The 27,107-nt window shown below is 46.3% G+C and overlaps 2 protein-coding genes across 3 annotated transcripts in view; one reads left to right on the plus strand and one right to left on the minus strand.

The window, feature by feature from the left end:
• Positions 1-13,049, minus strand: part of HEXB (hexosaminidase subunit beta) — a 32,110-nt gene extending 19,061 nt beyond the window's left edge. Inside the window, exons 1-3 of the mRNA XM_043887881.1 lie at positions 12,555-13,049; positions 5,936-6,081; positions 576-641 (exon numbers count right to left, since the gene is read on the minus strand). Coding sequence (XP_043743816.1) covers positions 576-641; positions 5,936-6,081; positions 12,555-12,793 — 451 coding nt within the window. The 5' untranslated portion in view covers positions 12,794-13,049. The remainder of the gene's footprint in view (positions 1-575; positions 642-5,935; positions 6,082-12,554) is intronic.
• Positions 13,050-19,868: 6,819 nt separating this feature from the next.
• Positions 19,869-27,107, plus strand: part of LOC122683931 (beta-hexosaminidase subunit beta-like) — a 33,369-nt gene continuing 26,130 nt past the window's right edge. The window contains exons 1-2 of one of the 2 annotated variants that reach the window (XM_043887882.1): positions 19,869-20,278; positions 25,863-26,008. In XM_043887882.1, coding sequence (XP_043743817.1) covers positions 20,040-20,278; positions 25,863-26,008 — 385 coding nt within the window. In that variant the 5' untranslated portion in view covers positions 19,869-20,039. Of the gene's footprint in view, positions 20,279-25,862; positions 26,009-26,072; positions 26,113-27,107 lie in introns of those variants that run through there. The other variant, XM_043887883.1, reaches the window with a different exon arrangement.

A 27,107-nucleotide genomic window follows, 5' to 3' on the forward strand; every position in this document is an offset into this window, starting at 1 on the left:
TAAGGACTCTCAAATGCCACGGCACATGCATTTATGCTGCACTGAGGTCATGAGCATCTTCTCGTATCAAGCAGAAAACATCACCACACATGGAGAGTTGGACATGTTTTATTGGGAACATGATTTTCCTCTTTGCTTTTCTGCTTCTGCACTAATAGACTGGTTCAGAAAAAAATATGAGTATACTGTTGTTTGAATAAATAAATAAAATGCAGAAACGACATGCTTGCTACTGAAGGTGACAAGAGGTGACGGATGATAAAACCAAATCTAATTGGAGCAGATCAGGGCCATTTATAACTCTAAATATTACAGATCAAGAACATCACGGAATTGCAGCATTATGAATGCGATAACCTTCAAACATTTTAAAAGGTCAAATGATCTTTCATTAAGTGGTATATACAAATGTATATACAGTACTTAATGGAAATTGTTTTGGAAATACCCAACAAATCATTCTACAAAGGGCCCCCAGGAAGCAAAGTTTTACTATTAATATGCTTGATTTCCCAAAGTGGCAACTGAAACTCTTTCCTCACTAGAAGATAACAATGAAACTACATAGAATTTACCTCGTAATACTCCCCAGACTCTGTTGGCAGTGAGCGTAGCCACTGGTCCTTTCACAAGTAAATTATCTGTATTGGAAAAAAGAAAAGAATGTTTCTTGTGTGGTGACAGATGGTGACATTTTACATTATATACAAATATCAAATCATTATGTTGTAAACCTGAAACTAATATAATGTTATGTCAATTACACCTCAACAAACCAGGAGAGAATAAGAAGTTCTCTGCTTCATCATCACCGACCACGGCCACCACCACTCAGGGTGTCGTGTGACAGCTGGTGACACCTGGGAAAACAGATCTCTCCACAGCTAGTCATCAGGTGACGGTCTTCTGACAGGGTAGCCTTTCCTCAGAAGAACAGAGTCATGAGTCAGGCTTATGTGTAAAAATGCATAGAAATACTGAATCACCATGTTGTGTAAGGGGAATTAACACAGCGTTGTAAGGTAACTGTACTTCAAATACAAGCAAGCTCAAAGAGATCAGACTCTCGGTTACCAGAGGCAGGTGGTAACTGGACAAAGGCAGGCAAAAGGTACTAACTTCTGGTCATAAGATAAATAAGTACAAGGGACGTAATGTACACCATGATGAACACAGTTAGCATGTCGGGATGCTACATGTGAACGTTGTTCAGAGTAAATCATAAGAGTTCTCATCAAGAAAAACCTGTTTTTCTTTCTTTAATTTTGTATCTATGTGAGATGGACGTGCCCTAACTTCCTGTGATAATCATTTCCTGATGTAAGTAAGTCAGATCATAACACTGTGCACCTCATGTCTCAGTAAAACTGGAAGAAAAAATGTTTGCTTTTAATCCCTCAGTGATACACAGTACATTTCCCAAAACATACCATTGTTATTTCTGCATCATTCCTTTCTCCTGAGCTCCAAACATGTTTCTCCAACTGCCTTCTGTATATCCTCATGTGGAAGTCCCGTGAAAAGTCAAAGTTGCTCAGTTCTGTCCGACTCTTTGCGACCCTATGGAATTCTCAGTCCATGGAATTCTCCAGGCCAGAATACTGGAGTGGGCAGCCTTTCCTGTCTCCAGGGGATCTTCCCAACCCAGGGATAGAACCCAGGTCTCCCACATTTCTTGGGGATTCTTTACCAGCTAAGCCACAAGGGAAGCCCAAGAATACTGGAGCGGGTAGCCTATCCCCCCTTCTCCAGGGGATCTTCCCGACCCAGGGATCGAACCGGGGTCTCCTGCACTACAGGCGAATTCTTTACCAGCTGAGCTACAGGGAAGCCCCGGAAACCCTGACGGCTCTTCCTTAAAGTCCACAAGCCCCAGACTGAACGCGTCCCGCTTCTCACTTGCTGGGCTCCGGGCTCATCCTCTCCTCACTCCAGCCAGCCCAGGAGCTCAGTCAGGAAGCCGGGAGGCCCCGCCCTCATTCCTCATTCTCCCTTCCTGGAGAGTTCTCTCCCGCTAGCCCTCTACAGAGCAGGGGCTTACTTAAGCTGAGAGTTTAAGTCAAAGGGGCAAGCCCCTCAGTGCCCCTCATCCCCTGATGGAGCCTCTGCTGTCAGTCTTGAGCTCTGTAAGACCAGAGTTTTCTCTGCTCCGGCCGCTCCCCCGCTGTGTCCCCTACTTGCCCTGGACCTCCACACCCCTAACGTTTTCCCAAATCTTCCTTCACACTCACTTGCTGGGACCTTGCTGGTGGTCCAGAATTTGCCTTCTAATGCAGGGGATGGAGTTCAATCTTTGGTTGGGAACTAAGATCCCCCATGCCGAGCTGCAACCAAGCGCAGCCCTGCAACTAGAGGTTGCTCCAGCCTCATCTCAGTCTTCAGAAAGGTTTCCCATGGACTCATCCCCAGAGAAAGCGAAGCACCAGGAAGCAAAGAGAGGCCGAAAGCTAAAGGCATGAAGACTGCAGCAGGAGGGACACTCGAGGGCTGCAGGCTCATGACTTAACTGGCATCTCTGCTTCATCATCACCCTGCACCACCATCACCCAGGGTGCTGCGTAACAGCTGGCTACACATAGGGAAAACAGCTCTATCAACAGCCAACGATCAGGCGACAATCTTCTGACAAGGAAGCCTTCCATAAGACGAACAGTCGTGAGTTAGCTAAAGGCCAGGCTAAGAATGGTATTGCTATTATGACCACAGTCTAATCACGATTCCACCCCTCTATTAAATCCTTAGTTTAAGCTACCTAAATAGAACTCACCATTTCACTGGTCACTGTTTAAAAGCCAGATTTTGCCACATTCCAGTTCTGAGATCTCCTGGAATCAGTCAGCACAAAGACTTATCTAAAACCATTAACATGTGGCATATACCTGATGCCAATTATTTTCCAACAGCTGAGGACTGGCTGATATTGTAAAGGATTCTGATTCAACCCAATGCAAAAACCACACATATAAAGCAGTAAGGAGGAGACTGTGTTTCCTAAATATATGGACAAATAAGCTATAGAATTTTTATTTCAAAGCCAAATTCTTAGTCTTAACACTGATAAGCTCCCTGAGGTGGGATGAAGGCATCTCTCTTTCAATTATCCCCTTCTATACTTTTTGCACCACACTGTTTTGATGGGTATACATGCAAATAACAGCAATGGATTCCTCTTTTTAAAATAAAAAAATGTGATAGGTAAGACTAAAGCCCTTTGAGATGCCCACTGAACTCCCTACTTTCCTTAGAGGAAACAGTAGGTCTTTTCCGGGGCCCCTGTATATCCACGTGACAATAAAAAGAATACTGCTTTCTGTGCACCTTCTTGTATTATGTTGGTATTTAAATGGTATCCTCCTGTACACATTATGATGTATCTTCCTTTGTCCAACTCAGCAATTTATCTTGGCAAGTTCTCCACGTCTGTTCTATCTCCACTTGTTTTTTAAGTATTTCATTTCCTGACGTATGCTGCACTGGGTCTTCACAGCTGTGTGTGGGCTTTCTCTAGTTGCAGCGAGCGGGGACGCCTCTCGAGTTGCAGTGCGTGGGTTCCTCACTGTGGTCGTTCCCCTTGTTGCAGATCACAGGCTCTAGGCCTGCAGGCTTCAGTCGTTGTGGCACAGGGACGCAGTAGTTTGGCGGCTGGGTTTAGTTGCTCCTTAGCGTATGGGATCTTCCCAGATCAGGGGTCGAACGCGTGTCCTCTGTGTTGGCACGCAGAGTCTTAAACACTGGACCACTAGAGAAGTCCTGTAACTCCACTAGTTTATTCTCAATTGTTGAAGAGTATTCTCCAGTGTCAACTGACAAGATATATGCAGCTATTCTTCTGGTGATGAACATTTTGTTTTGCTTATAAACATTCACTGTGGCAGACAAACCACAGAGAACATTCTTGATGTACGTAATTACTTCTCTATGGTAGAAATTAGTCTACATCTGGTTCTGAGGGGATGCCTATTTTTATTTTACTTGATGCTGCTGTTAACACTCGTCAGTTTCTCCAAGATTTCCCTGTACACTTGGACAATGGTTGATATCTTGTTATTTCCATTTGTGTGTTATTTTTATCATCATCATCAACTAGTTTAAAACTAGTTTATCCTTTAACCAGAAAATTTCATGGTTAGCTTATTTCCAGAAGTCTCCCATTCAGAAAAATGGGGTTTGCAAAACTGAATGCAAGGCAGACTGTAACTCCCCAGCCTTGACATATTCCGTCGTTTGGATTTTACAGTATGTCATTATACTGCTAGTCATCAAAGATTCCTCGGTAATTTGCTGATCATTTCTCAATTCAGATTGCAAAATCTAATTCATAACGTGTCTGAGTGCTGTCAACTCACATGACTAATGTGGGCAAACCATCCTGTTTCTCTTCTAAGAACAGCCATAGAATAAAGAGAAATGAAGTTATTTTGCAAAAAGATGTATCAAGGCATCAAGTAATCTCACCTCTAGTCTAATTAAAAGGATGAAGAGATGTATTTTAATTGTCTGTGAGGCAGTCTGAGAACAAAGGGGTTACTCTTTTCTCTAAGATATGCATTTTCCTTTCTATTTTTACACCTGACTCACCAGTCTGCTCTTTCTGCACTAATCCTAAATGACCCATTGCTCTTCTTTGATTCCGTGGTACAATTCCACATAATTTCCAGTCAGTACATGCTATGATAAAGGTCTGCCCATCCACTTATTCTTCCTAGAACAAGTTAGGAAAAGCCTTGGAGAATAATATCTTATGCAAACAAAAAATCATGTAGTTAAATGTTGATTTTCAATCAATATAAGTGAAGACAGACTATAAATATAATACAACATAAATCAAAGTGAAAAACTTCATCCCTCTCAGTTCTGCATTATCTATGTGTCAACTTAATTATAAACAGAAATCATGCCAGGGCTTTGCTGGAGCCCAGTGTAAGATTCTGTGCTTCCACTGCAAGGGGCACAGGTTCAATTCTTGGTCAGGGAACCAAGATCCCACATACTGTGCCCAAAAAAACAAGAAAGAAAGATCATGCCTATAAGCACAGACTTGATTTCAAAATAAACTATCTAGATGTCCAAAATTAAGGGATAAGCCAAGTGAGTTTTGGCACAGCCATACAGTTGGTAGAACATTATTCATCTACTAAAAATGCTGTCATTGAAAAATATTTATTGAAATTCATGTTTGTAGGCAAAAAACAGGCTTCCTAGGTCATCCTATTGGTAAAGAACCCGCATGTCAATGCAGGAGACATGAGAGATACAGGCTCAACCCCTGGGTCATGAAGATTCCCTGGAGAAAGAAATGGCAAACCATTCCTGTGTTCTTGCCTGGGAAATCCCACGGACAAAGGAGCCTGGCAGGCTACAGTCCATGGGGTCTTGAAGAGTCAGACATGACTGAAGCAACTTAGCGTAGCACATGGAAAATGAAAAACAGAAAAACCACATGCAGAGAACTAGACCCCTTTCTCATGCCCTATATCTTATGCTTTTATTTATATCTATGTAAAATATTCAAATGCATTACTCTGCAAAAAAAATATGTAAGTAACCGAGGTTAACTCTTGAGTGCTGGGATTATGAATAATTTAATTCCTCCTCTTGACTTACTGTACTTAAAGATTTCCTGCAATGATTATGTTTTAGTTTTGCCATCAGACTTTAATGGTAATTATTTAGTTATTTATTATTGCCATAGGTACAGCATGTGGGACTTTGGTTCCCTATCCAAGGATCAAACCTGTACTCCCTGCAGTGGAAGTACAGAGTCTTAGCCACTGAACCGCCAGGGGAAGTTCCCTAATGGTTTTTTTAAAAATAATAATTATAAACTCACTGGTTAAGAGCTCACAATAGTTCATGGAGTAGAGTCAGCTTCTGTTACTCAAGTCTGTAACAAGCAGTTTTGTATACAATCCATTCCCATGACACAGGTACTCACAAGACTCATCCGAAGTGATGTTGGGGAAACTGTCACATTGTGGGTCCATGATAACTAAGACTTCAAGTTTCTGTAACTCCATTTCACTTGAAATTTTCTTATAGCCATGATGCCACTTGTAGAAACCAAAAATATAGTCATAATATCTGTGTGAGAGAGAAATTCAAACAAATTTTTAAACTGTTGTTCATTTGCTAAGTCGGGTCTGACTCTTTGTGACTCCTTGGAGTGTATCACACCAGGCTTCCCTGTCTTTCAGTATCTCCCAGAGTTTGCTCAAACTCTTGTCCATTGAGTCAGTGATGCCATCCAGCCATCTCATCCTCTGTCCTCCCTTTCTCTTCCTGCCCTAATCTTCCCCAGCATCAGGGTCTTTTCCAGAGTCAGCACTTCACATCAGGTGGCCCAAGTATTAAAACTTCAGCACCAATCCTTCCAATGAATATTCAAGGTTGATTTCCTTTAGGATTGACTGGTTTGATCTCCCTGCAGTTCAAGGGACTCTCCAGAGTCTTCTCTAGCACCACAATTTGAAAGCATCAATTTTTCAGTGCTCAGATCTCTTTATGGTCCAACTCTCACATCCATACGGGACTACTGGAAAAACTATAGTTTTGACTATATGGATCTTTGTCAGCAAAGTGATGTCTGTGCTTTTTAATACACTGTCTAGGTTTATCATAGCTTTCCTTCCAAGAAGCAAGGGTCTTTTAATTTCCTGGCTGCAGTCACTATCTGCAATGATTTTGGAGCCCAAGAAAATGAAAACTTCCACTGTTTCCATTGTTTCCCTCTTTGCCATGAAGTGATGTGACTGGATCCCATGATCTTAGCTTTTTGAATGTTGAGTTTTAAGCCAGCCTTTTCCCCATCTTTTTTAACCCTCAAGAGACTCTCTATTGCTTTTCACTTTCTGCCATACTAGAGTGGGATCTGGTATAGTCGATTAGCACTGTAGCCATGTTTTATTGAAGACAAAAGAAGAAGGGGGTGACAGAGGATGAGATGATTAGATAGCATCAGGGACTCAATGGGCATAAATTTGAGCAAACTCCAGGAGATAATGAAGGACCGAGGAGCCTGATGTGCTGCAGTCCACAGCGTCACAAACAGTCTCACATGACTGGGGACTGAACAACACAAGCTAAGTTTTAAATACATACATGGTAGTGGGTGATGTCATTGACTCCTCAAACCCCTGCTACCTGGTATGAGTCTAACTAGAAGCTCCCACCTCAAGCTGCACATCAGAATCACCTGGGGAGCATTTTGCAAACAGTTACTAATGTCCAGGGCTTCCCTGTTGGCTCACCTGGCAAAGAATCTGCCAGCAATGTGGCACCTGGGCTCCATCCCTGGGTAGGGAAGACCCCTGGAGAAGGGAAAGGCTACCCACTCCACTATTCTGGCCTGGAGAATTTCATGGATTGTACGGTCCACGGGGTCACAAAGAATCGGATACAACCTAGTGACTTTCACTTTCACTGATGTCCAGACCTTCAGAATCAGAATCTCCGAGAGTGTGATTTTAAAAGTTGCCTGGGCCATGACCCCAAGTGACTCTTATGAGGTCCCCATTATAAAAGTAATCAAACCAATAATCCTGGGTGTGCAAGCCCATTCTGACCAGTGATGTGGCAGAGACGGGAGGAGGGTGGGAGGACGCTTCCTCTCCGAAGTGAGCACCAAGAAGAAAACTATCTCTGTATATGACACCTACACAAGTGGCAGCCACACCAAAGCAAGCAGGTCAGAGATGACAAGAATACAGATTTCCTAATGATACTGTCGAGTCACGTAGCCAACTAGCCCTGAAATCCTGCCTGCGTTTCTACTTCCCAATGTGTGAGATTCTTTACTGTCTGAGCCACCAACGACCGAATGGTTCAAGATTGAGAAACGAGTAGACAAGGCTGTCTGCTGTCACCCTGTTTGTTTAAACTGTACCCTAAGCACATCATGAGAAATGCTGGACTGGATGAGTTATCAGCTGGATTCAAGACAGGCGGGAGAACCTTAGACATAGGGATGATGCCACTCTAATGGTAGAAAGTGAAGAAAAACTGAAGAGCCTCCTGATGAGGGTGAAGGAGGGGAAAGAAAGAACTTCCTTAAAACTAAATATTAAAAAGACTAAGATCATGGCATCTGGCCCAATTAGGTGGGGGTTTAGACGCTAAGTCATGTTTGACTCTTGCGACCCCATGGACTGTGGTCTGCCAGGGTCCTATGTCCATGGGATTCTCCAGGCAAGAATACAGAAGTAGGTTACCATTTCCTTCTCCAGAAGATCTTCCCAACCCAAGGATTGAGTCCAGGTCTCCAGGTTTGTAGGCTGATTCTTTACCAAATGAGCTACTGGCCCCTAACTTCATGGAAAATAGAGGGGGAAAAGGTGGAAGTCAGTGACAGATTTCCTCTTCTTGGGCTCTAAAATCACTGTGGATGGTGCTGTAGCCATGAAATTGGAAGATATTTGTTTCTTGGCAGGAAAGCTATGACAAATCTAGACAAGTGTGTTGAAAAGCAGAGACATTACTCTGTGGACAAAGGTCTGTACAGCCAAGGCTGTGGTCTTCCCAGTGATCACGTATGTTTGTGAGAGCTGGACTCTAAAGAAGGCAGAGCACCAAAGAATTGATGCTTCCAAACTACGGTGCTGAAGAAGACTCCTGACAGTCCCTTGGACAGCAAGGAGATCAAACCAGCCAATCCTAAGGGAGATCAACCCTGACTGTTCACTGGAAGGACTGATGCTGAAGCTGAAGCTCCAGTATTCTGGTCACCTGATGTGAACAGCTGACACCCTGGAAAAGTCCCTGATGCTGGGAAAGACTGAGGGCAGAAGAAGAGCATGTCATAGGATGAGACGGCAGGATGGAATCACCAATACAGTGGATGTGAACTTGGGCAAACTTCGGAAGATGGTGAGGCACAGAGGTCTGGCATGCTGCCTCCATGGGGTCACACAGAGTTGGACACAACTGGGCAACTGAACAACCACAACGTGTGAGATGACAGCTTTCTTTTCTGCTCACGCCACACTGAGTTGGGGCTCAGTTACCTTCCAACAGAAGTATCCAGCTAACACCACCAAAGAATCCTCACTAGGGCCTAGACAATTTACATTCTGCTGGTACCTGAATGTCAGAGGAAGAGGGTAGGAAATAAACATTTGAAGGTGCTAGAAGATAAAAAGATCACATAGTCTTCAAAGCCTAAGACCTGTAACAGAGTTTGAAAAGCCAGAAGGCTGTATAAGCTACTTATTCATAAGACTGTCTTCTGCTTTTTCCAGGGAAGTAAGGAGAGATGGGAAAGTTCTGATGAACTTGGAAGTGTATGGAAGTTAACCAGTGAGACAGTGAAACAGATGAAGGTGCTGGGGGAAATCATTAGCTTAGGAAAATCTTTTTATAATTTAAAAATACATTATTTATTTACTTGGTGGGGTTGAGCCTTAGTTCTGGCATGTGGGATCTACTTCTCTTACTAAGGATTGAACCTGGGCCCCTGCATTGGGAGCATCCAGGAAGTCTAAGCCCCTGGACCACCAGGGAAGTCTCTATTGAAAAATTCTGACAGATTCAAGAGGAAATAAAGATCACTAAATTGTATAGCTAAAAATGGTTAACACAGCATCCTAGGGCTTCCCCGTTGGCACTAGTGGTAAAGAATCCAGCTGCCAATGCAGGAGACACAGAGATGGTGGTTCCACCCCTGCGTTGGGAAGATTCCCTGGAGCAGCAAGTGACAACCCACTCAGGTATTCTTGACTAGAAAATTCTATGGGCAGAGGCGCCTGGAGGGCTATAGCCCATGGGGCTACGAGTCAGACACAACTGAGTACATAGCAATCTTATGTATACATTAGCACAACTTAAAAAAAAATTTAAGGGAATATTAAAGCTGTTGGCAGCTTTAAGATTTGAGTCAGGTGCTGGCTTGTCCTAAATAAGGAAAAGCTTGGCCCTGGATATTAAAACTCTTAACAGAAAACCCAAAGGGATCTGACGCAGTGGTATCCAAGGTGTGTGTGAAACAGTCAATAGCTCCATCGTCTCCAACTCTTTGTGACCCCACAGACTGTAGCCCGCCTGGCTCCTCTGTCCATGGAATTCTCCAGGAAAGGATACTTGAGTGAGCAGCCACTCCCTTCTCCAGGGGGTCTTCCTGACCCAGGGATTGAACATGGGTCTCCTGCATTGCAGGCAGATTCTTTGCCATCTGAGCCACCAGGGAAGCCCATTTGAGCTTGTCAGGAACTGAAACTAAAGTTTTGGTTAACTAAGGAGGGGAAAAGGTTAAAAAAAAAAAAACTGTCATGTGATCTTGCTGTAAATGCTAAGGAAGCAGCCACATACCAGACAGACAGAACTCTGCCTGCAAAGTGCATACTGTTTCAAAGCAGGGGTTGATAGAAGTGGGTTCTTCAGGAGACAGGAGCCTTGAGGATCTCAGCACACTGGGGCCTCGGTTTTACCTGTTCTCCATGGCCTCGAGATTCTAGAACACCCATCATCTCTAAACCTTTTCAACTTCATCATGCGTTTACTCTGAAGTAGTAAAGGCCCCTCCTCGGTTCCTAGAACACTCTCCTGAATGCTTTCAAGTCTCAGCCATAATGGCTAATGTTTTATACCCTGCTTCCTAACATGCAGGGTATAATTAATAGCTGCTTCCCACACAGGGCACAAATTAGTTAGGCAAAGTCCTCAGATAACTACCTACACTCCCTTATGATGCCAAGCCTTGTTTCTGAAATCATCTCACAGCTTCTTCAAGTTCTGGTTATCTAACCATGGTTGCCTGACATCATCCACACTTTCTTGCCAGACTCACACCATTCAGCTGATCACCGTGTCCTTGTTTTACTAGCAGTATGGCACAGAAGGAAAATCCAGGTTTACGAACTGAGTCCCAGAGCAAATAAGGTGTGTTTATGTTTAAAAGATTCCCAAGTCATGATCTTCCATTAAATGGCCTTCAGGTACTTTTTCCTTCTTAGTATCCTAAGGCGGGTAATCAACCACCTTCATATTACTTCTTCACCCAGACTCCAGCCATTCTGACCTGATGGCAGATTCAACACCAAAGACTTATTAGATTATGCATCTAAAATGAGGGTAACATTGTCCCTCGCCTTATTTAGTGGTTCACAAGGGAAGGAGAAGAAACCATCTCTGCCATCGACTCCGTAAGTCTCTTCGGCCTAAGCCTAAGTGCGAGGCCTAGCTGGGGTCAGCAGCTGCTGATCTGACGAGTCCTGCATTTACCTCCCAGCTGCTTGGTGTCCTGCAAGCACAATTAAGCTCTAATGACCTCAGGGAACAAGGACCAAAATCTGAGGGACGAAAGGACCTGTACAGTGAGCACCAAGCCACACTCCTTCAGGGCGCCTTGAGGACAGGTCGAAGCCTGAGGCTTCTTGAGACATCGCCCCAAGGGCAGTCCGCCCTGTACGCGGTGTAGTGAGCAAAGCCAGCGCCACGGTACAACACCGGAGATCAACTCTTACTGCTGCTCAGTCAGTAGTCATGTCCTGCCCTCTGTGACCCCACGGACTGTAGCCCACCAGGCTCCTCTGTCCACGGGCATTGTCCAGGCAAGAATGCTGCCGTGGGTTGCCACTTCCTCCCCCAGGGGATCTTCCCCACCCAGGCAGGGATGGAACACATGTCTCGTGTCTCCTGCATTGGCAGGCAGATTCTTTACAGCTGAGCCACTAGGGAAGCACCGCCCCCCACACACACACCCCAAATCAACTAGACATCAGTTTTAAAAAGAAAGGAAGAGAAAGCTAGCACTGTGGGCTGCCTCCCTACTACACAATTCACCCTGAGGCCAATGGGGTTGCAGACCTGAGGCTGGAGGGCTGAGAAGCACTAAGGATCGAAACAGGAACCTGGGAGAGTAAGCACATAAGTGCTTCTGGCAAACAAAAGGAGAAGCAGGGACTGCAGTGCAGTGACCATACCAAAGTAGTAGGTGAAAATATCCAACACTTTGCATGGAACAGATATTTGGAAAGGGAACGGGAGTTTTGACAATGCTTCAACCTAAGGACTTTCTGCCACCTGAACTGTTACCAGATTGGGGGAGGAGAGATTGCCTATAAATGACAAGCCACTTTGGGAAACCCCTTGCCCGCAAACTTTAAGAACCCATCTTCCTCTTCGAACTCCCTCCAGATAAACTGCCATTAACCCTCCATCCACTCCATTCTCCGAGGCGAACAATGGCCACAAACTCTGAGCACGCTACTCCTTCCGCTCAATATCCTGCACCCGAACGCGTTCCCGAGCACCCAGGAGGTCCCTTAGGAGGCGGGGTGGGGGAGGGGAGGGGCGGTCAGGGGAGGGCTTGCGTTTCCGTCCCTGCTGCTCCAAGCCGGCTCTGCTCTCTTCTAGACCCGTGACTTTGGTCTGGTCACTGGCCGGTTCACCTGCCAAACAGGGGCAAGAGCGTCGGCGAGGCTGGACGGCCGTGCAGGTGCTAAGAGGCTCTCAGGTGCTCCTCCCCTCGGGCCCCGCGCCTGCGCTGCGTCCCAGGGTGGGCCGTCCCTCCCCGTCCCGGGGTCTCCGGGTCCCCTCCCCGGCCGCCCGTCGGGAGCGCTCACCGCCGAAACGCTTCCTGCAGGACTGCGCAGGAGGGGCCGGCCTTGGAAGCGGGGCTGTGCCCGAAGAAGAAGTTTCCGGGCGATAGGTACAGCAAACGCGGGGTCGTCTTCACAGAGAGAGGCAGGGGCCAAAGATTCAGGTCCCGCGAAGCAGAGACGCGCGGGGTCCGCGCCGCCAGCAGCGCCAGCATCGCCAGCAGCCCGGGTAGCCTCAGCCTCCCCAGCCCGCGTTGCTCCATGGCTGCTCAGCTGCTCTCTACCTGGGCCCGCCCCGTAAGCACCGGCAGCCGCCCGGACTTCTGACTTCCCGTCCGGGGTCCGGGGGAGGGTGCGAGCAGCCAGCGAGTCCGAGAGTCAGCTGACTGTGCTCCGCCTCCAGGCGGGTGGGGCGGGCCTCGGGATCACCGCCCCGCCTCGGCTCCGCCTCCACACGGCTGGGGCGGCCACGGGGACCACCGCCCGCACGCAGCGGCGGACTGCACCCAGCCCAACCCGGGCTTCCTCCACACCGTGACTTCCTGTTGGCAGAATGCACGCCACGGAACGCCCAACTTCCTCCCGCCCCTAACAGCAGGTAGCTGGGGTGGTTACTTGCGCCTCAGTCTGGATTTCTCTAAAACGGCACTTCCGCTTTAAATATTAAAGCCTGCCTTCAGAACTCCTTAGGACAGAGTTTTCAACAGATGGGAGGTTAAAGATTAGGCGGGAGATGATACTCCGTAAGAAAATGGGCGATATTGAATCTTCCCGCTTAGACATGATCTCTGACTTTGTAAAGTCGGCTTATGCTTAGCGTCGAAGTCTCATAGCCTACTTGAGACGAACTTTCTTATTTCTTCTTAGGCATGTTGCTAGATTTTTCCTTCCTTTGCTGATGGTCTTAATAGAATCGCTTCCTCCCCTAACTCCCCCTTCCTCCCCAGAAATAATGAAAGACTGAGGTAGACTTTTAGGTATTGGCCTGGAAATATCTTTCCACCTGCTACTTATACCACTGACCTCACCCCACCTCAAACAGTGTGGAAACACAGCTGCCAACATCTTCCTTGTAAAAGGTAGACTGGATCATGTCACTTCCTTACTCAGTACATGCCAGTGGCTTTTTTCCCATTGTGTCTAGCATAAAATATAAATTCCTTAACATGATCCACATGGTGTGGCAGAATTTGCATCAGCTCTACATGACTTCCACCTTTCATTACCTTGTTCCAGTGCCCTGACCTGTTACTTGAATCCACTGAGCTTTCTCTTCCTTCACAGCCTGACCTAAAGGTGTCAGGAAAGCAGAGAAGGGAATGAGAACTAATACAACTTACTCCTGCCCTAGACTGGCCACATTTTCATCTATCAACTGGCAAAGAGGTTCTCCTTGACCAAACTTTACTCAGGCTCTCTTAAACCCTCTTCTTGACTAGCATAGCCCAGTTCTAGCAAGGATCCTGATAAGTTAATGGATTAAAAATCCCCCACCACCACCCTTGATATGGGATCACCCTGGGATCCTGCAGCAAGAATTCTATTAGGTTGGTTTGGCAAGAATCTCCCTTACTCTTGATGTCTTCTGTTCATAATTCTCCATCCACCGACCACTGCTGCCACCTGCTCATTGGCCATAAATCCCCAGCTGTCTTTCTTATACTCAGAGTTGAGCCTGATCTCTCTCCCCTGTTGTGATTGTCTTGGCACTTCCTTCAATATCCTGAATACACGTGTCAGAATAATTTTTAAAAAATTACTCACACAATGTTTTTGAATCAATGAGCCCTGAGGAGTGAGGGGCCAGGGGACTTTAGGCAATTTATTTCTAGCTCAGGCTTTTTTTATTTTTATTTTTTTTGGCCTCAACATGTGGCATGTGTGAACTTAATTCCCTGACCAGGGATCAAATCCTAACCCCCTGCACTGGAAGTTTGGAGTCTTAGTCACTGACCACCAGAGAAGTCCCTCTAGCTCAAGTTTATGGATAGATAATTTATCAGTCCCTGGTAAAGTCCCTGGTAAAATCCTTGGGCTTCCCTGGTGGCTCAGCTGGTGAAAAATCTGCCTGCAATGCGGAAGACCTGGCTTCAATCCCTGGGTTGGGAAGATCCCCTGGAGAAGGAAAAGGCTGCCCACTGCAGTATTCTGGCCTGGAGAATTCCATGGACTGGTATAGTCCAGGGAGTCACAAAGAGTCAGACACTACTGAGCGACTTTCACTTTCAAGGCTTAGCTTCATGGAAGAGTATCCACTCCCCTTAGTGTTACCAGAAAGGAATTAAATACAGGATATCAAGTGGCTCACAGAAACTTGTGAGAGCCGAAGAACTTGACTCTTGGCTGAAATTCCCAGTATTGTGACTAGGAACCCAACTGCTTACTGGAGAAGCATCTACTATGGATGCTAGTTCTAGAATCTACACCAGTGAAAGGGCTGCCTCATGCATGGTCTCTGTCCCCACTTAACTCTCTTCTGAATAACACTCTCAAGTAACTGTTATACCTAATGACAGAAACTAAAAGCTATGGAATCTCAGCAGTGTGGCAGTCTGGGAAATGTAGTTTCCAGCCTCTGTAATATAGGAAGACATAGTGGAAGGAATTTCAAACAGGTGGATGCTGAGTGATCAAGTTCCGCAACCTCCCAGAACATGACAATTGAGACGAGTGGACAACCTAGGACCTGGGCAGACATGTGGGTAAAGCAGCCTAATTCCTGAGGAAACATGAAGAGCCTGTGTTTGGGAGAGAGCCCCTGATATTAGACGTGGATCTTCCCTCTGATTGCCTTTCTCTGCACTCACAACATACCCATAAACAATCCTGAAATATTTGTATATTCTGACATTGCAATCATGAAAACAGGTTCAGTTCCATTTGCCATAGTAATACTGAACTGGGCTCTCCCAGAAGGGCAAGAGGATTTGGAGTTCAGTCTGGTTTGGCGGCTGGAAAAGGTTTCTCCTAGTTTTCCAAAGTTTAGCGGTAGGGATTAGATTCTCTCATTCCCTTATCTATTAAACAGTGCCACCTGGTGGGAATCTCAGCTCTCCTTCAATACTCCACATCCACTTTCCTCCTTCAATGAATACAGTGTTTATTGCAGGGCACCACACAAGGAGTTCAGGACAGCTAGTGCTCAGAAAGTCTTGGTGCCCTGAACTGGCTCACTCAGCATCCACCTGTTTGAAATTCCTTCCACTATGTCTTCCTATATTACAGAGGCTAGAAACTACATTTCCCAGACTGCCACACTGCTGAGATTCCATAGCTTTTAGTTTCTGTCATTAGGTATAACGGTTACTTGAGAGTGTTATTCAGAAGCGAGTTAAGTGGGGACAGAGACCATGCATGAGGCAGCCCTTTCACTGGTGTAGATTCTAGAACTAGCATCCATAGTAGATGCTTCTCCAGTAAGCAGTTGGGTTCCTAGTCACAATACTGGGAATTTCAGCCAAGAGTCAAGTTCTTCGGCTCTCACAAGTTTCTGTGAGCCACTTGATATCCTGTATTTAATTCCTTTCTGGTAACACTAAGGGGAGTGGATACTCTTCCATGAAACTAAGCCTTGAAAGTGAAGGTCACTCAGTCGTGTCTGACTCTTTGTGACTCCCTGGATTATACCAGTCCATGGAATTCTCCAGGCCAGAATACTGCAGTGGGCAGCCTTTTCCTTCTCCAGGGGATCTTCCCAACCCAGGGATTGAAGCCAGGTCTTCCGCATTGCAGGCAGATTTTTCACCAGCTGAGCCACCAGGGAAGCCCAAGGATTTTACCAGGGACTTTACCAGGGACTGATAAATTATCTATCCATAAACGAGCTAGAGGGACTTCTCTGGTGGTCAGTGACTAAGACTCCAAACTTCCAGTGCAGGGGGTTAGGATTTGATCCCTGGTCAGGGAATTAAGTTCACACATGCCACATGTCAAGGCCAAAAATAAAAATAAAAAAAGCCTGAGCTAGAAATAAATTGCCTAAAGTCCCCTGGCCTCTCACTCCTCAGGGCTCATTGATCCAAAAACATTGTGTGAGTAATTTTTTAAAAATTATTCTGACACGTGTATTCAGGACTATTGAAGGAAGTGCCAAGACAATCACAACAGGGGAGAGAGATCAGGCTCAACTCTGAGTATAAGAAAGACAGCTGGGGATTTATGGCCAATGAGCAGGTGGCAGCAGTGGTCGGTGGATGGAGAATTATGAACAGGAGACATCAAGGGTAAGGGAGATTCTTGCCAAACCAACCTAACAGAATTCTTGCTGCAGGGTCCCAGGGTGATCCCATATCAAGGGTGGTGGTGGGGGATTTTTAATCCATTAACTTATCAGGATCCTTGCTAGAACTGGGCTATGCTAGTCAAGAAGAGGGTTTAAGAGAGCCTGAGTAAAGTTTGGTCAAGGAGAACCTCTTTGCCAGTTGATAGATGAAAATGTGGCCAGTCTAGGGCAGGAGTAAGTTGTATTAGTTCTCATTCCCTTCTCTGCTTTCCTGACACCTTTAGGTCAGGCTGTGAAGGAGGAGAAAGCTCAGTGGATTCAAGTAACAGGTCAGGGCACTGGAACAAGGTAATGAAAGGTGGAAGTCATGTAGAGCTGATGCAAATTCTGCCACACCATGTGGATCATGTTAAGGAATTTATATTTTATGCTAGACACAATGGGAAACAAGCCACTGGCATGTACTGACTGAGTAAGGAAGTGACATGATCCAGTCTACCTTTTACAAGGAAGACGTTGGCAGCTGTGTTTCCACACTGTTTGAGGTGGGGTGAGGTCAGTGGTATAAGTAGCAGGTGGAAAGATATTTCCAGGCCAATACCTAAAAGTCTACCTCATTCTTTCATCATTTCTGGGGAGGCAGGGGGAGCTAGGGGAGGGAGCGATTCTATTAAGACCATCAGCAAAGGAAGGAAAAATCTAGCAACATGCCTAAGAAGAAATAAGAAAGCTCGTCTCAAGTAGGCTATGAGACTTCGACGCTAAGCATAAGCCGACTTTACAAAGTCAGAGATCATGTCTAAGCGGGAAGATTCAATATCGCCCATTTTCTTACGGAGTATCATCTCCCGCCTAATCTTTAACCTCCCATCTGTTGAAAACTTTGTCCTAAGGAGTTCTGAAGGCAGGCTTTAATATTTAAAGTGGAAGTGCTGTTTTAGAGAAATCCAGACTTAGGGGCAAGTAACGCCAAAGCCTTTGACTGTGTGGATCACAATAAACTGTGGAAAATTCTGAAAGAAATGGGAATATCAGACCACCTGACCTGCCTCTTGAGAAACCTATATGCAAGTCAGGAAGCAACAGTTAGAATTGGACATGGAACAACAGACTGGTTCCAAATAGGAAAAGGAGTACATCAAGGCTGTATATTGTCACCCTGCTTATTTAACTTATATGCAGAGTACATCATGAGAAACGCTGGGCTGGAAGAAGCACAAAGCTGGAATCCAGTTTGCCGGGAGAAATATCAAAACCTCAGATATGCAGATGACTCCACCCTTATGGCAGAAAGTGAAGAGGAACTAAAAAGCCTCTTGATGAAAGTGAAAGAGGAGAGTGAAAAAGTTGGTTTAAAGCTCAACATTCAGAAAACTAAGATCATAGCATCCGGTCCCATCACTTCATGGGAAATAGATGGGGAGACAGTGGAAACAGTGTCAGACTATTTTTCTGCGCTCCAAAATCACTGCGCATGGTGATTGCGTCCATGAAATTAAAAGACGCTTACTCCTCGGAAGGAAAGTTATGACCAGCCTAGACAGCATATTAAAAAGCAGAGACAAATATAAACAGTGCTGCGATGAACATTGGGGTGCACGTGTCTCTTTCAGATCTGGTTTCCTCAGTGTGTATGCCCAGAAGTGGTATTGCTGGGTCATGTGGCAGTTCTATTTCCAGTTTTTTAAGGAATCTCCACACTGTTTTCCATAGTGGCTGTACTAGTTTGCATTCCCACCAACAGTGTAAGAGGGTTCCCTTTTCTCCACACCCTCTCCAGCATTTATTGCTTGTAGACTTTTGGATAGCAGCCATCCTGACTGGTGTGTAATGGTACCTCATTGTGGTTTTGATTTGCATTTCTCTAATAATGAGTGATGTTGAGCACCTTTTCATGTGTTTGGAAGCAACCTAGATGCCCATCAGCAGATGAATGGATAAGGAAGCTGTGGTACATATACACCATGGAATATTACTCAGCCGTCAAAAAGAATTCATTTGAACCAGTCCTAATGAGATGGATGAAACTGGAGCCCCTTATACAGAGTGAAGTAAGCCAGAAAGATAAAGAACATTACAGCATACTAACACATATATATGGAATTTAGAAAGATGGTAACGATAACCCTATATGCAAAACAGAAAAAGAGACACAGAAATACAGAACAGACTTTTGAACTCTGTGGGAGAAGGTGAGGGTGGGATGTTTCAAAAGAACAGCATGTATACTATCTATGGTGAAACAGATCACCAGCCCAGGTGGGATGCATGAGACAAGTGCTCGGGCCTGGTACACTGGGAAGACCCAGAGGAATCGGGTGGAGAGGGAGGTGGGAGGGGGGATCGGGATGGGGAATAAATGTAAATCTATGGCTGATTCATATCAATGTATGACAAAACCCACTGAAATGTTGTGAAGTAATTAGCCTCCAACTAATAAAAAAATTTAAAAAAATAAATAAATAAATAAAAAGCAGAGACATTACTTTGCCAACAAAGGTCCATCTAGTCAAGGCTATGGTTTTTCCAGTGGTCATGTATAGATGTGAGAGTTGGACTGTGAAGAAAGCTGAGCGCCAAAGAATTGATGCTTTTGAACTGTGGTGTTGGAGAAGACGCTTGAGAGTCCCTTGGACTGCAAGGAGATCCAACCAGTCCATCCTAAAGGAGATCAGTCCTGGGTGTTCATTGGAAGGACTGATGCTGAAGCTGAAACTCCAGTACTTTGGCCACCTCATGTGAAGAGTTGACTCATTGGAAAAGACCCTGATGCTGGGAGGGATTAGGGGCAGGAGGAGAAGGGGACGACAGAGCTGGATGGCATCACCGACTCCATGGACATGAGTTTGAGTAAACTCCGGGAGTTGGTGATGGACAGGGAGGCCTGGCGTGCTGCGATTCATGGGGTGACAAAGCGTCGGACACGACTGAGCAACTGAACTGAACTGAACCACGCGGGTTATCTGGTGTTAGCGGCGGGAGGAAGTTGGTTTTTACGTGGCGTGCGTTCTGCAGTTTCACTGAGGCGAACTGCTGCAAGAACCCCAGCGCTGCCAGCGGGAAGTCTGGGCAGGGAGGAAACCCGGGATCGGCTGGGGGCGGATGGCTGCTGCGGCCGGGGCTGGCTGCCCCAGCCCTCTGGAGGCGGAGCACAGTCCGCTGACTCTCGGACTCGCTCGCTCCAGGCACCGCTCCCAGGACTCCGGGCGCGATCAGGAGCCGAGGCGGCGGCCGGTGCTTACGGGGGGGGGGGGGGGGGGCGCCGGGTAGAGAGCAGCTGAGCAGCCATGGAGCAACGCGGGCTGGGGAGGCTGAGGCTACCCGGGCTGCTGGCGATGCTGGCGCTGCTGGCGGCGTGGACCCCGCGCGTCTCTGCTTCGCGGGACCTGAATCTTTGGCCCCTGCCTCTCTCTGTGAAGACGACCCCGCGTTTGCTGTACCTATCGCCCGGAAACTTCTTCTTCGGGCACAGCCCCGCTTCCAAGGCCGGCCCCTCCTGCGCAGTCCTGCAGGAAGCGTTCCGGCGGTGAGCGCTCCCGACGGGCGGCCGGGGAGGGGACCCGGAGACCCCGGGACGGGGAGGGACGGCCCACCCTGGGACGCAGCGCAGGCGCGGGGCCCGAGGGGAGGAGCACCTGAGAGCCTCTTAGCACCTGCACGGCCGTCCAGCCTCGCCGACGCTCTTGCCCCTGTTTGGCAGGTGAACCGGCCAGTGACCAGACCAAAGTCACGGGTCTAGAAGAGAGCAGAGCCGGCTTGGAGCAGCAGGGACGGAAACGCAAGCCCTCCCCTGACCGCCCCTCCCCTCCCCCACCCCGCCTCCTAAGGGACCTCCTGGGTGCTCGGGAACGCGTTCGGGTGCAGGATATTGAGCGGAAGGAGTAGCGTGCTCAGAGTTTGTGGCCATTGTTCGCCTCGGAGAATGGAGTGGATGGAGGGTTAATGGCAGTTTATCTGGAGGGAGTTCGAAGAGGAAGATGGGTTCTTAAAGTTTGCGGGCAAGGGGTTTCCCAAAGTGGCTTGTCATTTATAGGCAATCTCTCCTCCCCCAATCTGGTAACAGTTCAGGTGGCAGAAAGTCCTTAGGTTGAAGCATTGTCAAAACTCCCGTTCCCTTTCCAAATATCTGTTCCATGCAAAGTGTTGGATATTTTCACCTACTACTTTGGTATGGTCACTGCACTGCAGTCCCTGCTTCTCCTTTTGTTTGCCAGAAGCACTTATGTGCTTCCTCTCCCAGGTTCCTGTTTTGATCCTTAGCGCTTCTCAGCCCTCCAGCCTCAGGTCTGCAACCCCATTGGCCTCAGGGTGAATTGTGTAGTAGGGAGGCAGCCCACAGTGCTAGTTTTTTATTCCTTTCTTTTTAAAACTGATGTCTAGTTGATCTGGGGGGTGTGTGTGTGGGGGGGTGCTTCCCTGGTGGCTCAGCTGTAAAGAATCTGCCTGCCAATGCAGGAGACACAAGAGACATGTGTTCCATCCCTGCCTGGGTGGGGAAGATCCCCTGGGGGAGGAAATGGCAACCCACGGCAGCATTCTTGCCTGGATGATCCCTGTGGACAGAGGAGCCTGGTGGGCTACAGTCCGTGGGGTCACAAAGGGTGGGACATGACTACTGACTGAGCAGCAGTAAGAGGTGATCTGCGGTGTTGTACCACGGCGCTGGCTTTGCTCACTTCACCGCGTACAGGGCGGACTGCCCTTGGGGCGATGTCTCAAGAAGCCTCAGGCTTCGACCTGTCCTCAAGGCGCCCTGAAGGAGTGTGGCTTGGTGCTCACTGTACAGGTCCTTTCGTCCCTCAGATTTTGGTCCTTGTTCCCTGAGGTCATTAGAGCTTAATTGTGCTTGCAGGACACCAAGCAGCTGGGAGGTAAATACAGGACTCGTCAGATCAGCAGCTGCTGACCCCAGCTAGGCCTCGCACTTAGGCTTAGGCCGAAGAGACTTACGGAGTCGATGGCAGAGATGGTTTCTTCTCCTTCCCTTGTGAACCACTAAATAAGGCGAGGGACAATGTTACCCTCATTTTAGATGCATAATCTAATAAGTCTTTGGTGTTGAATCTGCCATCAGGTCAGAATGGCTGGAGTCTGGGTGAAGAAGTAATATGAAGGTGGTTGATTACCCGCCTTAGGATACTAAGAAGGAAAAAGTACCTGAAGGCCATTTAATGGAAGATCATGACTTGGGAATCTTTTAAACATAAACACACCTTATTTGCTCTGGGACTCAGTTCGTAAAACTGGATTTTCCTTCTGTGCCATACTGCTAGTAAAACAAGGACACGGTGATCAGCTGAATGGTGTGAGTCTGGCAAGAAAGCGTGGATGATGTCAGGCAACCATGGTTAGATAACCAGAACTTGAAGAAGCTGTGAGATGATTTCAGAAACAAGGCCTGGCATCGTAAGGGAGTGTAGGTAGTTATCTGAGGACTTTGCCTAACTAATTTGTGCCCTGTGTGGGAAGCAGCTATTAATTATACCCTGCATGTTAGGAAGCAGGGTATAAAACATTAGCCATTATGGCTGAGACTTGAAAGCATTCAGGAGAGTGTTCTAGGAACCGAGGAGGGGCCTTTACTACTTCAGAGTAAACGCATGATGAAGTTGAAAAGGTTTAGAGATGATGGGTGTTCTAGAATCTCAAGGCCATGGAGAACAGGTAAAACCGAGGCCCCAGTGTGCTGAGATCCTCAAGGCTCCTGTCTCCTGAAGAACCCACTTCTATCAACCCCTGCTTTGAAACAGTATGCATTTTGCAGGCAGAGTTCTGTCTGTCTGGTATGTGGCTGCTTCCTTAGCATTTATAGCAAGATCACATGCCAGTTTTTTTTTTTTTAACCTTTTCCCCTCCTTAGTTAACCAAAACTTTAGTTTCAGTTCCTGACAAGCTCAAATGGGCTTCCCTGGTGGCTCAGATGGCAAAGAATCTGCCTGCAATGCAGGAGACCCATGTTCAATCCCTGGGTCAGGAAGACCCCCTGGAGAAGGGAGTGGCTGCCCCTCAAGTATCCTTTCCTGGAGAATTCCATGGACAGAGGAGCCAGGCGGGCTACAGTCTGTGGGGTCACAAAGAGTTGGAGACGATGGAGCTATTGACTGTTTCACACACACCTTGAATACCACTGCGTCAGATCCCTTAGAGCTTTCTGTTCAGTTCAGTCTCTCAGTGTGTCTGACTCTTTTTGACCCCATGGACTGCAGCATGCTAGGCCTCCCTGTCCATCACAAACTCCCGGAGTTTACTAAAACTCATATCCATTGAGTCTGTGATGCCATCCAACCATCTCATCCTCTTTCGTCCCCTTTTCCTCCCACCTTCAATCTTTCCCAGTATCAGGGTCTTATCAGATGAGTCAATTCTTTGCATCAGGTGACCAAAATATTGGAGTTTCAGCCTCAGCATCAGTCCTTCCAATGAACACCCAGGACAGATCTCCTTTACGATGGACTGTTTGGATCTCCTTGCAGTCCAAGGGACTCTCAAGAGTTCCAACACCACAGTTCAAAAGCATCAAGTCTTTTGTGCTTATCTTTGTTTACAGTCCCACTCTCACATTCATACATGACTACTAGAAAAACCACAGTATTGACTAGAGTTTTCTGTTAGAGTTTTAATATCTAGGGCCATGATTTCCTTATTTGGGACAAGGCAGCACCTTACTCAAAGCTGCTGACAGCTTTAATTTCCCTTCAATTTTTTTTTTTTTAAAATTATGGTAGCATGTACATAAGATTGCTATGTACTTAGTTGTGTCTGACTTGTGGCCCTGTGGACTGTAGCCCTTAAGCCGCCTCTGCCCACATAATATTCTAGGCAAGAATACTAGAGAAGGTTGTCATTTCCTGATCCAGGGGATCTTCCAGACCCAGCAATGGAACCATCATCTCTGTGTCTCCTGCACTGGCAGCTGGGTTCTTTACCACTAGCGCCAACGAGGAAGCCCTAGGATGCTGTGTTAACTATTTTTAGCTATACAATTTAGTGATCTTTATTTCCGTTTGAATTTGTCAGAATTTTTTGATAGGGACTTCCCTGGTGGTCCAGGGGCTTAGACTTCCTGGATGCTCCCAATGCAGGGGTCCAGGTTCAATCCTCAGTAAGGGAACTAGATCCCACATGCCAGAACTAAGGCTCAACCCCACCAAGTAAATAAATAATGTATTTTTAAATTATAAAAAGATTTTCCTAAGCTAATGATTTCCCCCAGCACCTTCATCTGTTTCGCTGTCTCACTGGTTAACTTCCATACACTTCCAAGTTCATCAGAACTTTCCCATCTCTCCTTACTTCCCTGGAAAAAGCAGAAGACAGTCTTATGAATAAGTAGCTTATACAGCCTTCTGGCTTTTCAAACTCTGTTACAGGTCTTAGGCTTTGAAGACTATGTGACCTTTTTATCTTCTAGCACCTTCAAATGTTTATTTCCTACCCTCTTCCTCTGACATTCAGATCCCAGCAGAATGTAAATTGTCCAGGCCCTAGTGAGGATTCTTTGGTGGTGTTAGCTGGATACTTCTGTTGGAAGGTAACTGAGCCCCAACTCAGTGTGGCGTGAGCAGAAAGAAAAGCTGACATCTCACATTTTGTGGTTGTTCAGTTGCCCAGCCGTGTCCAACTCTCTGCGACCCCATGGAGGCAGCATGCCAGACCTCTGTGCCTCACCATCTTCCGAAGTTTGCCCAAGTTCACATCCACTGTATTGGTGATTCCATCCTGCCGTCTCATCCTATGACACGCTCTTCTGCCCTCAATCTTTCCCAGCATCAGGGACTTTTCCAGGGTGTCAGCTGTTCACATCAGGTGACCAGAATACTGGAGCTTCAGCTTCAGCATCAGTCCTTCCAGTGAACAGTCAGGGTTGATCTCCCTTAGGATTGGCTGGTTTGATCTCCTTGCTGTCCAAGGGACTCTTAGGAGTCTTCTTCAGCACCGCAGTTTGGAGGCATCAATTCTTTGGTGCTCTGCCTTCTTTAGAGTCCAGCTGTCACAACCATACGTGATCACTGGGAAGACCACAGCCTTGACTGTACAGACCTTTGTCCACAGAGTAATGTCTCTGCTTTTCAACACACTTGTCTAGATTTGTCATAGCTTTCCTGCCAAGAAACAAATATCTTCCAATTTCATGGCTACAGCACCATCCACAGTGATTTTAGAGCCCAAGAAGAGGAAATCTGTCACTAATTTCAACCTTTCCCCCTCTCTTTTTTCCATGAAGTAATAGGGCCAGTAGCTCATTTGGTAAAGAATCTACCTGCAAAACAGGAGACCCTGGATCAATCCCTGGGTCGGGAAGATTCTCTGGTAAGGAAATGGCAGCCCACTCCAATATTCTTGCCTGGAGAATCCCATCGACAGAGGAGTCTTGCAGGCTACAGTCCATGGAGTCGTAAGAGTCAGACACAACTTAGTGTCTCAACCGCCACCTAATGGGGCCAGATAGCATGATCTTAGTTTTTTTAATGTTTAATTTTAAGCCAGCTCTTTCACTCTCCTCCTTCACCCTCATCAGGAGGCTCTTTAGTTCCTCTTCTCTTTCTGCCATTAGAGTGGTGTCATCCATGTATCTGAGGTTCTCCCGCCTACCTTGATTCCAGCTTGTAACTCATCCGGCCTGGCATTTCTCGTGATGTGCTCAGCATATAGATTAAGCAAACAGGGTGACAGCAGACAGCCCTTTCGTACTCCTTTCTCGATCTTGAACCATTCAGTTGTTGGTGGCTCAGAGGGTAAAGAATCTCACACATTGAGAAGTCCAAAAGAAGGCAGGATTTCAGGGCTAGTTGGCTAAGTGGCTCAACAGCATCATTAGGATCTGTATTCTTGTCATCTCTGATGTTCCATCTTTGGTGTGGCTGCCACTGATGTAGGTGTCACATACAGAGAAAGTTTTTTTGGTGCTCACCTCGGAGAGGAAGCTTCCTCCCACCGCCTCCCCGCCCTGCCCCATCACTGGTCAGAATGAGCTTGCACACCCTGCTTCACACACCTAGTGAGACAGGGAAGCCTGGTGCGCTGTACTTCATGTAGTCATGTAGAGTCAGACCCGACTCAGTGAATAAACAACAATGGTTTAAAAATTTGTTTGAATTTCTCTCACACAGATATTATGACTATATTTTTGGTTTCTACAAGTGGCCTCTTGGCTCTAATAAAGTTCCAAGTGCAATGGAGTTACAGAAACTTGAAGTCTCAGTTATCAAGAACCCACAATGTGACAGTTTCCCCAACATCACTTCGGATGAGTCTTGTGAGTACCTATGTCATGGGACGGATTGTACACAAAGCTGCTTGTTACAGATTCAAGTGCCAGAAGCTGACTCTGCTCCATGAACTGTTTTGACCTCTTAACCAGTGAGTTTATAATTATTATTTTTAAAAAATAACCATTAGGGAACTTCCCTGGCAGTCCAGTGGTTAAGACTGCGCTTCCACTGCAAGGAGCACAGGTTTGATCCTTGGATGGGGAACCAAAGTCCCACATGCTGTACCTATGGCAATAGTAAATAACTAAATAATTACCATTAAAAGTCTGATGGCAAAACTAAAACATAATCATTGCAGGAAATCTTTAAGTACAGTAAGTGAAGAGGAGGAATTAAATTACTCATAATCCCGGCACTCAGAGTTGACCTTTGTTACTTAGATGTCTTTTTTTTTTTTTTTTTTTGCAGAGTAATACATTTGAATGTTTTACATAGATATAAATAAAAGCATAAGATAAGGAATGGCATGAAAAAGGGGTCTAGTTCTGTGCATGTGGTTTTCTGTTTTTCTTCTTTGCGTGTGCTATGCTAAGTTGCTTCAGTCTGTCTGACTCTGAGACCCCTTGGACTGTAGCCTGCCAGGCTCCTCTGTCCATGGGATTTCCCAGGCAAGGATACAGGAGTGGTTTCCCATTCCTTGTCCAAGGGATCGTCATAACCAAGGGATTGAGCCCGCATTTCTCATGTCTCCTGCATTGACATGTGGGTTCATTACCACTAGCATGACCTGGGAAGCCACTTTTTTGCCTATGAACATGAATTTCACTAAATAATTTTCAATGACAGCATTTTTAGTGGCTGAGTAATGTTCTACCAACTGTATGGTTGTGCCAAAACTCACTGGCTTATCCCTTAATTTTGAACATCTAGATAGTTTATTTTGAAATCAAGTTTGTGCTTATAGGCATGATCTTTCTCTCTCTCTCTCTCTCTTTTTTTTTTTTTTTTGGCACATTATGTGGGATCTTAGTTCCCTGACCAAGAATTGAACCTGTGCCCCTTGCAGTGGAAGCACAGAATCTTACACTGGGCTCCAGCAAAGCCCTGGCATGATTTATGTTTATAATTAAGTTGACACATAGA

Source organism: Cervus elaphus, chromosome 25 (assembly GCF_910594005.1).
Source record: "Cervus elaphus chromosome 25, mCerEla1.1, whole genome shotgun sequence".
Classification (NCBI taxonomy): Eukaryota; Metazoa; Chordata; class Mammalia; order Artiodactyla; family Cervidae; genus Cervus; species Cervus elaphus.